The following is a 15,548-nucleotide window of genomic DNA, read 5'->3' on the forward strand; positions in this document are numbered from 1 at the left end:
ATCTCATTATAGATGGTTGTGAGCCACCATGTGGTTGCTGGGAATTGAACTCAGGACCTCTGGAAGAGCAGCCAGTGCTCTTAACCTCTGAGCTATCTCTCCAACCCCAGTCTGCTTCTTCTAAGGTAGCTTAAGGTCACATAGCCAATAAAAGTAAAGCTAAGGTCTGGGACTGTTTGTTTCTTTTCTTTCTTTTCTTTTTGTCTTTGAGATGGGGGTCTCACTATGTAGCCTTAGATGGCCTGGAACTTGCTATGTAGACTATGCTGACCTCGAACTCACAGAGGTCTACCTACCTCTGTCTCCCAAGTGCTAGGAATAAAGGTGTGCACCACACACTCAAAAAGAGATTGTGTGTCTTTTGGAGAAGTATGTCAAATGGATGACTTCTCTGCTTGATGTACTCTTTGTTATAAAGGAGGGGCCTAAACTTATACCCACCCCTCTACCTAGCACATACTTGTTTGTGCAGCTGGGTCTGGGGTTGTGGCCTGCTATAACCCCGGCCTGTGTGAGAGGCAGTAGTGGAAAGGGTCCAGAGCGGAGGACTAAGCCTTTCCTCCTCTCCTTACCCTGGTCTGGAAAAGGCTCTGTGGGAGACAGGATCTCTTTAGTCCTCTGTGGTTCCTTGTCTAGGCTTTGCCAATGATGCTCCAGCTCTGACTCTTTTCACAGATGCCTGGCACACATCAGTCTCATGTCCATGTGGAGAAGAAGATGTATGTCACTCATCCTAGTGGAGTCCCAAGTTTAGCATACTTCTGTTTACTCACTGGTTAGAGACAAAATAATGAAAGAAAATTTTAAATTCTTAGAGTTGAACCATAGTTTTAAAATATTATATCATAAAATATATAAAGTGTAAAGTAGAAATGTAAGGAAAAGGAAATGTAAAGGAAAATACATAGCCTTTTAAAGACACCATAAAAGAAAAAAGTACTCCAAATTAGTTAAGTTTCTAATTTAAGGAACAAAGAATCCACAGAAAGTAGAGGACATTAAAAAAAAGAAAGAAAGAAAGTAGAGGACAGTTACAAGGATGACATCTGAGGTCATTGAGATGTATGCAAAGTAGCCAGCAAGAGGGCAGTGGGCAGGGCACATCTTCACAGAACTTGCTAGGTGAGAAATGGGCCTCAGGGAAGCATCCTAGCACACCAGCAGCTGCACACTTGGGAAATTAGCAGATGAAGTTTTGAGATCGATTCCCCTTCACCATATAATTCAGCTGTTTGGAGAAGACCCATCTAAAGACTTTTTTCTGTCCTCTGTTTACTCAGGACTTGTTTTTTAAGTACACCTGGAATAACTTTTTGCACTTCCAAGTGGAACTATGCATAGCCGCTATTCTTTCCCATGCTGCCCGGGAGGAGCCGGCAGAAGCCAGTGGATCGAATGGCAAGGTGGAGCCTCTGCAGGGGAGTGGAGATGGGACTGGGAAGCCAGAGACACCCCAGTCAGTCACCAGCCTTCCTGAGAACACGATGGTGACCCATGTAAGTGAGTGCCTTTGCTCATCACTGCCAGTTGAGCCAGCCCCCAGGCCATGTGGAGTTGTGCCACCTGCAGCCAGCACTTCCTGGGCTCTGGTTTGTTATCCCTTAACCCTCACATGGGTCACAAGAACAACATTGTGAAGAAACATTCAGGTTTGACAGGGTGAGAGTTGGGGACAGAGAAGGCAAGCCAGCATTTGCAAAGATGATCTTGTGGTTGTGGGTAGTCTACCTTTATAACTAAACACAAAGGAAAATACAAGTGTTAAATTCTCATGAGAAAGCTTTCCAGAACTTTGGACCTCCTAGAAGCTAGGTGCACCAGATTTCTTTGTGACTTCTTTTATTCTCCATAGGATGACCATGCAGTTGTCACCCTACCCCTTCACCTGGGTTGATCACCTTAGGGGTAAGAGTCTGTAACTCAGTCTCTCTGACATTAGCATTTAATATTGTCCCTGGTAGAGAGCAGCCCTAATGAATGTCTGCCAGGGAAGAAAGGGAAAAAACAGCTTGGGATCATAAACTAAGCTGATACCCACCATGACTGCTGCCCAGTTATACTGTGGTAAAGGACATTCTGGACCATGTTACAGGCCTGGCAGGAGGGCAGAACTTTGGTAAAGGGTTCCTGGGTCTCTGTTCAGAAGCCTCATAGATAGCAGTGCTTAATTGGGTTTAGAAGGTCTCAGTGCTGCTTGCTTAGGGTAGGTATCCTGGCAACCTGTGTGCAGACAAACTCGCAGGAGCTAATACTGGATAAGATGCATTCCTTCTGGCCCACAGTTTATGGCCCAATGACTAAGCAGCCATGAGACAGGTGATTACAGTGGCAAGAGCTACATGGGGACAGAGAGTACTTACTATTCATGGGAGGGGGGCATATAGACCAGCAGGGCCCCCCAGATAGTGATGGTGAAGGTGTGAGTTGGGATCTGTAACAGACATCCTATATACAAGAAAACAGCCTGGGGCTAAGGGCTCCAGAGAGTTGATAGGACAGTGGCCAGCAGTGTAGGAGGAGGCCCACAGGAGGGGAGGCAGGAGATATTCTAGCATGTTGGAGGAGCATAGACTGTCCTTTACTATATTTACTGGTCTTCATTCTCAGGGCATTCAATAGCATGAGACTTGGAGCCCTTGAGCATCAGTGATGTCATGGCCACAGGGTCTTCAGTGCTGATTTGCCAGCTCACTACCTGCAGCACCTAGGAGGCAGTGTGAACCTTGGGCTCCCACTCACACTGCTTGCCGCTCTGCTCTCACAGCTGTTCCAGAAGTGCTGCCTGGTGCAGAGGATCCTGGAAGCCTGGGAAGCCAATGACCACACACAGTAAGGACCCTGAGGAACCCCCTTGGCCAGTTAGGGATGCAAGAGATGCATCTCATCAGGATGTTGGACACTGCAAGACTCCAGGCTCCATGTCCAGGCATCAGCAGTGTGTCACATAGTTATGTGCCTGGGACTATTCTAGAAGGGATCTTGCTACTGAGTAAACATCAATTAGGGCTGCTCAGGAAGGAGTCTGCAGGGAGGCATGGAGAGTGACATGTTGGGTGATGGATGGCTGGGCCACACAGTGTAGGTAGGTGACCTTCCCGACCTGTCTTGCTCAGACTTTGTTTTGTTTTGGCTTTTTGAGGCAGGGTTTCTCTGTCTATCCTAGAACTCACTTTGTAGACCAGGCTGGCCTTGAACTCAGAGAGGTCTACCTACCTCTGCTTCCCGAGTGCTGGGATTAAAGGTGTGTGCCATCACTGCCAGGCCTTGATTGAATTTTGTGCACTTGTGATCTAATTATTTTTTAAAGAACTTTTAAATTTTTTTCCAGTGACATGGTTTCATTATATAGCCTTGGCTATCTTAGAATTCATCATATAACCAGACTAGCCTAAAACTCAGAGATCCACCTGCTGTTGCCTCCCAAATGCTGGGATTAAAGGCATGTACCACCACAACTAGCTGCTGTTTTGGTCTTTTGATACAGGGTATTGCTATAGCCCCAGCTGGCCTGGAACTTCTGATACTACTACCTCGGCTTCCTATGTACTGGCTGCAGCCATTCTTTTATCTTAAAATTATTATTTTATGTATGAGGGTTTGCCTCATGTTTGTTTGTGCACCATGCATGTATGCATGTATGTGAGGCCAGATGATGGCATTGGATCCCCTGAAACTGGAGTTACTGGTGATTTTGAGCTGCCCTATGTGGGAATCAAACCCAGGTCCTCTGGATGAGCAGCTGGTGCTCTTAACAGCTAAGCCGTCTCTCTAACCACTCTGGATATTTTTGTTTGTTTTTTGTTTTCTGGGGTTTTTGTTTGTTTTTCAAGACAGGGTTTCTCTGTGTGACAGTCCTGGCTGTCCTGGAATTCACTGAGATCTGCCTGCCTCTACCTCCCAAGTGCTGGGATTAAAGGCAACCACACTGGATTTTACTAAACTGGAAGCACATTTTGCTCAGGGATGTATTTTAGCTTTTCTGCAGCTTCTGTCTGAGCCTTCCCTCCACTCAGAAACAATGCTCTATGTTTTTCAGCACTTGGTGGCCAACCTCGTTCATTTATTGTCCTGCTGAGAACAGGTGGGCTCTAGGCAGTGTTGGGCAGGGCTCATGGGGCCCAGAGGGAGTTGAGTACAGTTGTGGAACCCAGGACCTGTGTGGTACACCAGTCGAGGCTAGACCAGCTCACTTAGTGCCCACCCAGCTCCAACAGTGGGCAGTATCCTAGAAGCAGTGTGCCCAGCACAAGCTGTACTGCCATCAGTCTTAACTCAGCTCCTCCTTCACTACTACCCCTGGTGGAACTTGGGCCAACACTGTGATCTCTGTGCTTCCATCTTCATGGCCATAAATAGGCCATGAAGTAAGCAGTCTCATTAGTGTTTCTTGGTCAGATAAGGGAGGTGGGGCTGAACTTAATGCACACCAGATGCTGGAAAATCAGCAGTGTCCTAAAGGTGAGGCTGTCGGTCAGGCACAGACTGGTCAGGTGGTTACCAGGACAGTTAACCTGGAGTGACAACCTCAAAGTAGCCAAAAGCTTAGGCTACTCGTGACAGTGGAGATGAGCTTCAGAAAGCCTGTTACTTGGCCATCCCAGCAAGAAGTTGATAGTTCATTTCACTTTCAGGGCAGCAGGTGGCATGAGACGTGGGAATATGGGTCACCTCACACGGATCGCCAATGCAGTTGTACAGAACCTGGAGCAGGGCCCGGTGCAGACCCACATCAGTGAAGTCATCCGAGGTGAGCCCACCACTTTCTTCTCGTCTGCCCTCTGTCTTTAGCAGTGACAACTACACTGATATGGGCATGCAGCCTTCTTTGTCATCTTCTTAGTGTAAGCTGGATGTTCTCTTCATGGAGCAGACATCTGTAGAGAACAGGAGATTCAGCCTACCGAGTTCATGGTTGAATGCTGGACTTAAAAGCCAAGAAACAATCACCATGCTCTCTTGTGCTTATGGGCTGCCCAGAGCTATGCCTTTACTAGGGGTCCTGGCTCACCTTCCTGTTTTGTCTTCAACTCAAGCAATTTGGAGGACTTCCTAGTATGCATATCCAGAGGCCATCAATATAGATGATGTCCTGCCCCAAGAAGCAGGTTGTGGGCACCAAGACTGGAACCCTGAGCCCTACAGGGTGTACAATACCATTCTGGGCCCCAAGCAGAACAGCAGAGCCCCTGCCCTCAGCCACGATGCCCACTACTCTGCCCTCTTATGCATAGCTCTAAAGCAGGGGCACTCCTCTCTGACCTTTTCATGTCCTGAGCACAGTGTGGCTCCATGACCACATTCTCATCTTATGGCACATATTCTATCATCTGACTTAAGTGCTTGAGTGAGGGGAGAACTGGGTTAGGGCAGGAGAGATTGCCAGCAAGCCCGAATAGGGTATACCAGATCCTCTGCAGCCTGGTCAGGACTGACAGGCAGGTAGCCTCAGAGATGTCTGGGAACTAGTTTGTGCATGGACTTGAGATGTTGCTTGTTCAGCACCCTGAAAAGGTAGCTTTACTGCACTAGGGATAACCATGGGTTCTGTGTATAGCACTTGTGGCTGAGGATGGGCAAGCTCTGTGTCTGGCCCCATTATCCTTTTGTGCAGTACTTCCCCAACAAGTACGGGGTAAGGAAGATCCAGGTGGTCCTCCCTATGACCTGCCTGTCACCCTTCTCCCTGGTTGTACTTCAGTAGTCTCTGATGAAGTTGAATTTGCTGCTCCATGATCACTTCTGATGAGGAAACCGCAGGGCAGAAGAGTGAGCAAGCTAGGGGTGGCTCCCTTGTGGCTAGAAAGGAAAAGCAAATGGGCCTGGAGCCCAGGACAGGACAGTTTAGGAAGGTGAGGGATGAGCAGAAAGCTCTTGGTCCAGATCAGGCACAGGCTGTAGACCACATTCAGGCCTATAAAGAGTGCAGTAGGAAGGGGGCTGCTTTAGATCCTTAGGGTGGGACTCAGAATTCTCATGCCACCAGGCATGATGGCATATGCTTCTAATGCCAGTACTCAGGAGGCAGAGACAGGTAGATCACAAGGAGTTTGAGGCCTGCTTGGCCTACATATTGAGTTCCAGGACAGCCAGAGTCATATGGTGAAACCCTGTCTCCCCATGGAAGGTCTTACCCTCTCTGAGGAATGGGGGGATAGGGGGAGAAGATAGGGGGAGTGGAAGGACGAGGTCGGGAGGAAGAGGGAACTGGGATTGGTATGTAAAATAAGGGAGGCACAGGCAGGCAGATCTCTGAGATCAAGGCCAGCCTAGTCTACAGATCAAGTTCTGGGACAGTCAGGACTCCACAGAAGAAAAAAAAAATACCTGTCTTGAGAAACCAACCAATCAGAGAGAGAGAGAGAGAGAGAGAGAGAGAGAGAGAGAGAGAGAGAGAGAGAGAGAGAGAGAGAGAAACCAACCAACGAAGCAAACAAACAAATAAAAAGAAAATATATTGTCAATATATTAAATTTATTTTTATGAATTGCAAGTAAATAAACAAATCGGCAAAACTCTCATGCCCCTGATATCGCTGTAAAACCAAGGTGAGCATTGCCCTGCCCAGGGTTGCTGTAGTCTCAGGCTCTTTTGCTGTATGGATTTACTTCCCATCAGCTGCCCCTGTTTGCCTCAAGTGGGCTGACCATAGAAGCATAGCTTGTCCCTCTCTGGAGCAGCATTTGCCTGCCAGCACTCCTAAGTGCCCTGCCCTGTGTGCACAAATCTCAAGGACTTACAAGGTAGCACTTACCTTGCAGGGCTCCCTGCAGATTGCCGTGGGCGCTGGGAGAGCTTTGTGGAAGAGACACTGATGGAGACCAACCGCAGGAACACTGTGGACCTGGTGAGGAAGCTGGGGCTCCTTCCATGGCACAGCTGCATCTAAGACCACTGCCAGTCCCATATGCCCCACTCGGCAGCACAGGGGGAGAAGTGCAAGGGCAGTGCTGCAACTGGGCATCCATTCCAGTCTTTGGCCTGCAGTCTGTAATACCCTTGCAATGTCACACCAGAGCTGGCTCCCTGACGATCTTTGCAAAGCTGGTGTTGTCGCTTCATCTCCTCCCTCCCACAGCTCTAGCTTATTTGTGAAGGACTCTATGCTTGGGATCCAGGGTATTACCTGGGCCAGGGAGGCTGGGCTTTCTTTCAGGAGGCCTTGGCCTCACTTGGCATCACCTTGCAGTAAGCTACACAGGCCCACAAGTACAAGAAGGTTGGTGGTGTGGAAGGGTGCTGGGGGGAGACCCAGGCTGGGCAGGGTGGGGCCTGGGGCTCTGGCTGGACTGACTGGGTGGCGTCTGGCTAGCTCACATGCCCACCCCATCTGGCCTGTGTTTTAGGTGAGCACTCACCACCTTCACTCCTCAAGTGAGGACGAGGACATTGAGGGTACTTTCCCTAACGAGCTGTCCCTTCAGCAGGTGAGGGCATGGCCGGCACTCTGCACCCCGCCGGGCCCTTCTGGAGCCTGTGTCCTTGGTAGTGCTTAGTTCCCATGACATTGCATAGCAAAAAGAGAAAAGTCACTTATCCCCAAGCATCTCTGGGGGAGAGGGAGGCCTGGGGGGACACCCCCAAAGTCACATCACTTTGGTGAGACTCTGGGGACACTGAGCTTGAAAGTTGAGTAAGGAGGTATTCTTCTGTACACAACTGCTCAGCCACTCTGGATATTCAGCGGGAACAGTCACTACCTGCTTTGCCAGAGCCCCTGAGCACGAGAGCTCTGGCTTCCAAGGAGCAGCCTCCAGGCTACAGCTTGTGCCATAACAACATCCTCTTCTCCCAGGCCTTCTCTGAGTACCAGATCCAGCAGATGACAGCCAACTTTGTGGATCAGTTTGGCTTCAATGATGAGGAATTTGCAGACCAGGATGACAACATCAAGTGAGTGCAGACATCCTAGAGGCTCAGACTCTAGGCTAACGAATCCTCTTCCCTAAGCTCCAAGTGATCTTGCTGGGAATGAGGTTCACTTCCTGAGGAGATAGCGAAAGTCCCACCTACTGTCTGAGGGCAACCAGGCCCACTGGACCAGAGGAGGTACTGAGGGCACTTGTTCTTGCAGTGCCCCATTTGACCGGATTGCAGAGATCAACTTCAACATTGAAGCCGATGAGGACAGTGTGAGTGATGGGAGCTGCTACAGGCTACAGGGCATAGCATCATTTTATTCCCTTTGCTCAGATAGCGCAGGGTATACCCACAACTTGGTCCTTGTCACAGGTGGATGGGACCATGGGGGCCCTGGTTAGTATATTTGTGTGTCAGGACTGGGAGGCACCCCTCTATGGGAGTTGAGAGCAGAGCTTCCCTCCTACCTCCTCCTGTACTGTCTGTCAGCCTTGTCCTTTGAGCTAAGCCCCTCTGGGGGCTGTTTGGGACCAAGGCTTCCCCAGGTTCTCCAGATACCAGCTCCTTATTCGATCTTACAGCCTACTGCAGCTCTGTTTGAAGCCTGCTGCAGTGATCGAATCCAGCCCTTCGATGATGAGGAGGAAGAAGACATCTGGGAAGATGAGGAGACTCGATGTACCGCCCGGGTGATGGCCAGAGCCAGGTGTGGGGTTCATTCATTCTCCCAATGCCTCCACCAGTGAGGAGCAGGCACAAGATTAAGCACTGGATATCCAGATGCTGAAAGTTCTCAGACACCCAGAGAGGCAGTGACTCTTCTTGTAAAGACCAGACAGAGCAGAAGCCGTTGGGAACTAAGCAGTGCTTATCTGGATACCTGAGCCCAACCTTTCCTGACCCCAGTCGCTGAGCTATCATGGGCTCTCCAGCATTGAGCATCTAACCAAGTTCACCAGGCATCTACCTTTGTGTCTTCCCAGGTTTGGAGCCCCTCATGTCTCAGAAAATTACTCAAAGAATTCCCTGGAGCATGGAGGCCAGGACAGGAAGGCTGGCTTAGCAGCAGCTAGGAATGTGCCTGGATTGGCCACTCCTTCGTCCCCTACCCAGAAAGAAGGTCCTCGCTCAGACAGTGATTTGGAAGGTAGTACCTGAAGATTCAGCCAGGGACATGGGTGTTGGGGACAGGCGATCTGACTTGTATGTCTTAGGAGTTCCCTTTGGAGACATTGTGTTTCCGGCTGTCAATGACCTATGGAATTCCCCATTTACACATGGATTCATGGAATGTTCTGGGAGGTCTGGCCATCATAGGTGGGGTTGTGCTCTACATTGAATCAAGAGCAAGGTGCTCTCACTCCCTTCTGTTGTGGTACCTGCACCCTACATCTGCATCTGCACAGCTGGTCTCATTGTTAGGAAAGCTGTTGCTTGCCATCCCTCAGGTGTACTCGGTAGCAGAACCCACCCCAATACTACCTCTTAAGAGACCCCTTTTATTGCTTCTGCCTTGAAAATGCAAGGCCAAAGGCAAGAACACCCACAGTAGGGGCTCCCCATGCCAAGGTCAAGGAGAGAGCAGAGTGCCTGTGAGCTGGGTTGGGACAGTGATGCCCATACATGTGCTTTGTTGCAGTGGATAATTTTTCAGGACCTTCGAGGCCCTTGCAACCAAGTGTTCCAGGATCTGAGGCCATACTACCCTCTGTAAAGGCACTTGGGGGTCCTGCCAGCTCTGATACTCAGACAGGGAGAGCTCCTCTGGGTTTTTTGAACTGGGTACATCTTGTATTCCCGCTGAGCTCTGTTGATCCCTCTACCCATCTCCATGTGATGCTGCTTCTCCCTTGTGTATCACATAGTGGGCCTGCTGTTCTTGACTGCTGTATCTCCCCCTGGCAGGTACTACATGGACAGCAGTTTTTGATGAGCCAGTGAACCCGATGTCTGCAGCCCCAGGAGCTTCAAGGGATGTGGGTTCTAGTGTATGGGCAGCTGGTCCCTCAGCTCCAGAGGAGAAAGGCTGGGCCAAGTTCACCGACTTCCAGCCTTTCTGCTGGTAACAAACACGTCAGCATGTAGAGCTGGGCCTGTTGGGTATCGGGACCAGTGTTGCCCCATGGGCTCAGTTTGTCCTTATCTTCTTTTGTAGCTCTGAGTCAGGGCCCCGGTGCAGCTCGCCTGTGGATATGGACCACAGCCATGCCGAGGGTGGCCAGAGTCCAGGCCCAGAGAAAGCCTGTGAGTAGCAGCAGCTCAGATACCTGTCTTGACTAGTTCCCAGGCCTAATGCAGGGCCAGACCCCCTGGGAAAGTGGGAAGTGGTCAAGATCCCAGGAGTGACTATGCCTTTGTGGTATTGGGGTCCATATATACTTGTGTGATGTATAGGTGGAGGTCTTCCAGCATTAGGGGAACAGGGCAGGGCAACGCAACATGGCCATTAGGCTGCCCTCATAGCCAGGTCTGATCAGGCTGTACAGCCCAGGTCTGCACCCATCTGCATCCTTGAGTCACACTGTTATGTAGATGAGTCACTGACGGAAAATCAACATGGGACCCAATCAAAACCTTGTTCTCCAAGATCTCCTTCCTAGGCAACTAATCCAGGTCAGAGAGTAAGGAGCGTAACAGTGGTCTCCTAAAGTGCCTTTCCTGGGTGTTAAGCCCGAAGTACCTTCCTCTGAGAAGAACACACATGTATCCTATCTTGTGGAGTAGGGGCGGGGCAGTCCACATGGAGGGTCCATGGCAGTTCATGTGGTTCCCTTGAACATGCAGATGCACATGTGTAACACTCATGAGGCCAATATGAGCTGTTTCTGCTTCTCATATTTTACCTGGCACATGCAAATTGGGGATCCCTCGGGCCATGGTAGTTATGCTCTCTGGCCCCTCTGCCCTCACAAATATCGCAGGGTTCCTTCTTTTGCAGTTGGTCCTACCTCTCCTTGTGCCTGGAACGTGTGTGTCACTAGGAAGGCCCCACTGGTAGCCTCTGACAGCAGCTCCTCTGGGGGATCTGACAGTGAAGAGGATGAGAAGGCAGCTGGTGCTGTGGAAGCTGTGTGCACAGGTCATGGTGGAAAGGCCTCCCCACTGCCCAAGACAGAGGAGGCTGTTGCCAGCAGGTGTGAAGGAAATGGCAACTTTGTCTGGGGGCCCAGTGAATATCGTGTGCTTATACAAGTCTCTGGTCTTACAACTGCTAAAAGCCAGGCTCAGTCACCAGATCTTAGCTGAGTACAAGTGGCAGCCAGGCTGGAATCCCTTGCTGCTGTCCCAGTGGCTAATGATCCTGTGAAGCCTTCTCTAGAAAAGACAGTGCCTCTTTACTATGGGGAAGGCTGGACTGAGGGCATGGGACTTCTTTGACAATAGTGCAAGTTTTCTGTTTTAAGTGATTCAGAATAGTACATAGAACCTGGATGTTCCAAGAGCTCCTCAGAAATTTGAGAGGGCAGCCTCCATTAGAGGCCAGTTACAGAGAATACCTGGTTTTCAGGCTCTGGGACTGGCTAACCTCCTTATGTAGTCTAGGATTGTTCCAGACAGTGGAGAAAAGGCCTGCAGCCATTAACTTTCTAAAGGGCAAGCTCATGACTCTGGGGCTGGCCAGCCCTCCTTTGCTGCCCTCTTTCTAGTAAGGTGCCCTGCATGCCCACACAGTAGGATAAAGCATTTCTCATGATTGGGGTTTGGGTCTGTAGTCTGAGCCCTGGCTGGAAGCTAAAAGCAACTTAAGCAACTTGCAGGTAGACAAGCGAAAGTTCCCATGAGGTGTCTGAAGAAAATAAGACTGTCATATCCTCCCTGCAAAGAGGCTAGCCCTTCCAGCAAAGCCAGTCCGCGTTTTTTGTTGTTTTTTTTTTTCCCCTGTTTTGAGTGGTTACGATGAGAAGATAGGACCAAGGTGTTTTAGGAGTTACCCAGTGACTAAGGGCAGCCCCCAGAGGTAAGTTCCTGGGGTCCACCAGTGAACTGATGTACCTCCTGGCATTCAGGGGCTAGAGAGCGGGTGCTAAGGCACAGGAACATAAGGAGTTGCCTGTTGACCAGGATAGTGGACATGGCTTGCAGCTGTATAAAAGCCCAGAGGCATAACCTCCACCTAAGTTCCGAATGCAGTAGAGGAAGTCCCAGGCTGAACCCTACCAGGAGACAAGATACTAATCTCACAAAGCTCTTGACCTGAGCCCCATATGTGAGAAAGGGTTTTACACCTGCTCTGAATGAGTGTCACCCATGGGCTTCCCAGTCTTGTCCCTGCCTACACTTCTTCCAAGGTAGCTTGTACCTGACAGCTGGGCACCAGCCAGACTGCCCAAGGTCCGCCATTATGCATTCAGGCCCTAGACCCCACCAACCCAGACCTCCTCCACAAGCAGAGTAGGCCCTGTGCTACACCCTGTGTGGTTCTGGGGGGTCCTCTGTGATATTGGCGCTTAAGTGTTTCCCTCATAAGCTGGGAGCTCAACCAACTGGAATCCATTGGTTGGTGTAACACAATGGTTCTCAACCTTCCTAATGCTGTGACCCTTTAATGCGGTTCCTCAAGTTGCAGTGACCCCCCAACCATATTTTTTTTAGTAATTTATTTTTATTTTATGTGCATTGGTGTTTTCCTACATCTATCTCTGTGTGAGAGTGTCAGATCCCCTGGAACTGGAGTTAGTTATGAGCTGCGAGTTGAACCTGGAACCTCTGGAAGAGCCAATGCTCTTTTTTTTTTTTTTAATCATCTTATTTATTTATTATGTATACAACATTCTGCTTCCATGTATATCTGCACACCAGAAGAGGGCACCAGATCTCATAATGGATGGTTGTGAGCCATCATGTGGTTGCTGGGAATTGAACTCAGGACCTCTGGAAGAGCAGCCGGGGCTCTTAACCTCTGAGCCATCTCTCCAGCCCGCAGCCAGTGCTCTTAACTGCTGAGCCATCTCTATAGCCTCAAAGTTATTGTAATAACTATAATTTTGTTACTGTAATGAAGTGTAATTCTAAAGGGATCATGACCTACAGATTGAGAACCATTGTGCCCAAGTTGGGCTCATGGATGCATATTCTGTCCCCACAGACCCTGGCTGTGGATGTCCAAAGGTCATTGATCTCCTGGTCCTATATTCTCGAAACCCCAGGCAGGACACAGCCCTAAAGCCAACACTATACTCTAACAGATTTGCAGAAAAGTAGAGCCAAGACCCAGAGAGGGGCTCCTGTGGTCACTGATGTGGTGAAGTTAACCAAAGGAAAGCCTAGTCTAGAGCTCCTTGGGTTGAGAGTACACACAGGCTCATTTGCGAGTCTTGCTGTGTTGCCTAGGATGGCCTCACCAATTCACAATCCTCCTCCCTCCATCTCTGTAGTGTAGATTACAGAAGCATACCACTATGCCCAGCTAATAGCCTGACTTAGAAATTTAGGATTGCTGAGATTTGCAAACCATAGCCCTCTTTTCCTAAATCCTTCCTAGGGAACCACTTTAGCCCTGCTGAAAAAGATAGTCTGCAAAAGTGAATCCTTTCAAGGCCATTCTCAAAACATGCTAGGTAGCTGCATCCCTGCCAGGTCTTACTCACCATTAGAATTTTCCCCTCTTGCCCTGTATCTCATCTGAACACCCCTGCCTGGGACAGAGTTAGGTTTCTTTGTTCTGCAGGCCAGTGGATCCATCTGTGATTTGTGGCTAGGTTAGCCTTGGGTATGAAGACCCTTAGTGCCTAGATAGTCCCTCCCTCCACTCCATCCCCACTTTCTAAATTCTTCATAGTCCTGGCTGGGCGCGTACTCTATGTAGGCCAGGCTGGCTTCAAACTCAGTGTCCTGCTTACCTCTGCCTCTTAAGTGCAGGGTTAAAGGCATGTACCACAATGCCTAGCTTTCTGGGACCCTTTTGATAGGGTAAGGATGGAGTTGAATTTAAGAAGAAACACTGGGGCCTTCAGTAAACAAAGCTCCACAACTGTCAGGGTTTGAGTGCTGTTGTAGGGAGGATGAGGTCACAGTAGTCTTGTGGCTTGTCCCACTGATTGGGACTCAGGGCTGCAGAGCCACAGGGGATGGGAGCAGAAAGGAGCTGTGTGTGCTGCTCCCATGCCCTTTGATGGATCTGGGTCATTTTACTGGGTGTTGGGTATGACATAGGCAGCAGTGAGGTTGGGGCACCCATAACTGAAGCCTATCTGCCACACAGGGCTGAGTGTACGGACAGCACTGTGTTAGCTCCTGCCTGCCCTTCATCTCCAGAAGTGATCATCAGTTCTGCTGTGGCCACCACAGCACCAAGCAAGGCAGGCCCTCCCACAGCCACCATAGTCGTCTCTTCCTCAGTGGCTACTACAGTTCCCCCAGGGCCGATCATGGCAGTAACCACAGCAGCCCCAGCCTTAGTTGCCACCCTGGGAACAAAGGACAGGTGAGTAGGTTGGCCTAAGAGAGTAGGGTGGGATTGGATGATCCCAGGAGCCACATGCTCCCAACTCTGCCCTTTCCCATTCATGCAGGAAGACAGATGCCCTTCCAGAAGGAGCTGCCTTAAATGGTCCTGTGTAACCGCTGCCACCCAGCTGTGGCCCGCCCTGGTCAGGCTGCTTCCTTTATCAAGAAAACTACCTGGTGATGCAATTTTTTTTTAATTTAACTTTAAAATAAATGCTGCATTTGGTAAAGCTGGCAGTTGGAACCAGTTGGATGACCCAACTCACATCTCTCCTGCCTGCCCTTGGTCCCATTGGAAGACAGGATGCACCTGGCCACCCCCAGGTCCAGGCCTTGGTATGGCAATGAAGTCCCTGACATGCAGCTTCCACCTGCAGGAGTTGGGAAGGGAATGAAATCCTGAGGTGCCAGCACGATCAGATGGGCAGGAAGGGTGTGATTTCCAAGTTCTGGTTTCACCTGTATTTTTTAACGCATGGAAGAAAAGCCGTTTTTTGCACTTTGTACCCAGCTACAGTACAGGGTCTCCCTTAGCTCAGGGCGGATGCAAAGGCCTGAGTTGGAGAGACCTGATTCCCATAAACACAGAAGGGTCTAGCACTAGTTTGGCCATGAGGTCAAACTCCAGTTCTAGCTACCCAGGGGTGTCCTGGGAGCTGGCATTGAATCAGGCTGCAAATTTTGACTGCCTTACAAACAAAAGACCCTCTGGACCAGACAGGGTTGTCTCTGTGACCATTAGGGCAGACTGGCTGGCATGCTTGAGTGGGTGGTTAGAAGTGCCTGGTAGTAGCCAACATCAGACACAGAAGAGTGGACACAGCAGAGCACCCGGAAGCTCGGAGACAGGGCAGGCCCATAATGTCCAGGAAGAGTCTAAAAGTCTGTTTTGTTTTTTAAATGTTCTGACCTTCTGACAGGGCATCCAACCCCCCAATAAAAAGTATCATTCTTACTGAAAAAGTGTGTATTGTTAAAGCTGCAGGTGCTGAGCCCAGCCTATGTGGACATCTTTGCTATCGCCAAGTTCATTCACAGTAGTTGGGTCTCATGTTGAAACAGAAATGAAAAGCTCTACCTGAACAGTCAGACCAGTGACACCCATTTTGGGAAAGCTTCCCCAATCCAACTCCAGGGTCCATCCCGGGAGGTGACTCTGACCAAGGGTCAGTCACATCCCTCCCTCCCAGCAGCATCTTTGCTTCTATCTTCATTGGGTCCTGTGGCTCTGCCCCTAGCCTCTG

General features: G+C 49.8%; 1 protein-coding gene across 17 annotated transcripts in view; it reads left to right on the plus strand.

Annotated features, from left to right (window-relative positions):
* The window catches only part of Ppp6r2 (protein phosphatase 6 regulatory subunit 2), a 94,213-nt gene extending 78,946 nt beyond the window's left edge, over window positions 1-15,267 (plus strand). For 12 of the 17 annotated variants that reach the window (XM_035440817.1, XM_035440818.1, XM_027396258.2 and 9 more), the window contains 14 exons: window positions 1,281-1,496; window positions 2,765-2,829; window positions 4,632-4,747; window positions 6,759-6,844; window positions 7,344-7,424; window positions 7,793-7,890; window positions 8,072-8,129; window positions 8,439-8,563; window positions 8,841-9,004; window positions 9,763-9,919; window positions 10,013-10,101; window positions 10,796-10,991; window positions 14,060-14,281; window positions 14,370-15,267. In XM_035440817.1, the coding sequence (XP_035296708.1) occupies window positions 1,281-1,496; window positions 2,765-2,829; window positions 4,632-4,747; window positions 6,759-6,844; window positions 7,344-7,424; window positions 7,793-7,890; window positions 8,072-8,129; window positions 8,439-8,563; window positions 8,841-9,004; window positions 9,763-9,919; window positions 10,013-10,101; window positions 10,796-10,991; window positions 14,060-14,281; window positions 14,370-14,418 (1,722 nt within the window). In that variant the 3' untranslated portion in view covers window positions 14,419-15,267. Of the gene's footprint in view, window positions 1-1,280; window positions 1,497-2,764; window positions 2,830-4,631; window positions 4,748-6,758; window positions 6,845-7,343; window positions 7,425-7,792; window positions 7,891-8,071; window positions 8,130-8,438; window positions 8,564-8,840; window positions 9,005-9,762; window positions 9,920-10,012; window positions 10,102-10,795; window positions 10,992-14,059; window positions 14,282-14,369 lie in introns of those variants that run through there. The other 5 variants (XM_027396266.2, XM_027396267.2, XM_035440819.1 and 2 more) reach the window with 4 other exon arrangements.
* The last annotated feature ends 281 nt before the right edge of the window (window positions 15,268-15,548 follow it).

Source organism: Cricetulus griseus, chromosome 2, assembly GCF_003668045.3.
Source record: "Cricetulus griseus strain 17A/GY chromosome 2, alternate assembly CriGri-PICRH-1.0, whole genome shotgun sequence".
NCBI lineage: Eukaryota > Metazoa > Chordata > Mammalia > Rodentia > Cricetidae > Cricetulus > Cricetulus griseus.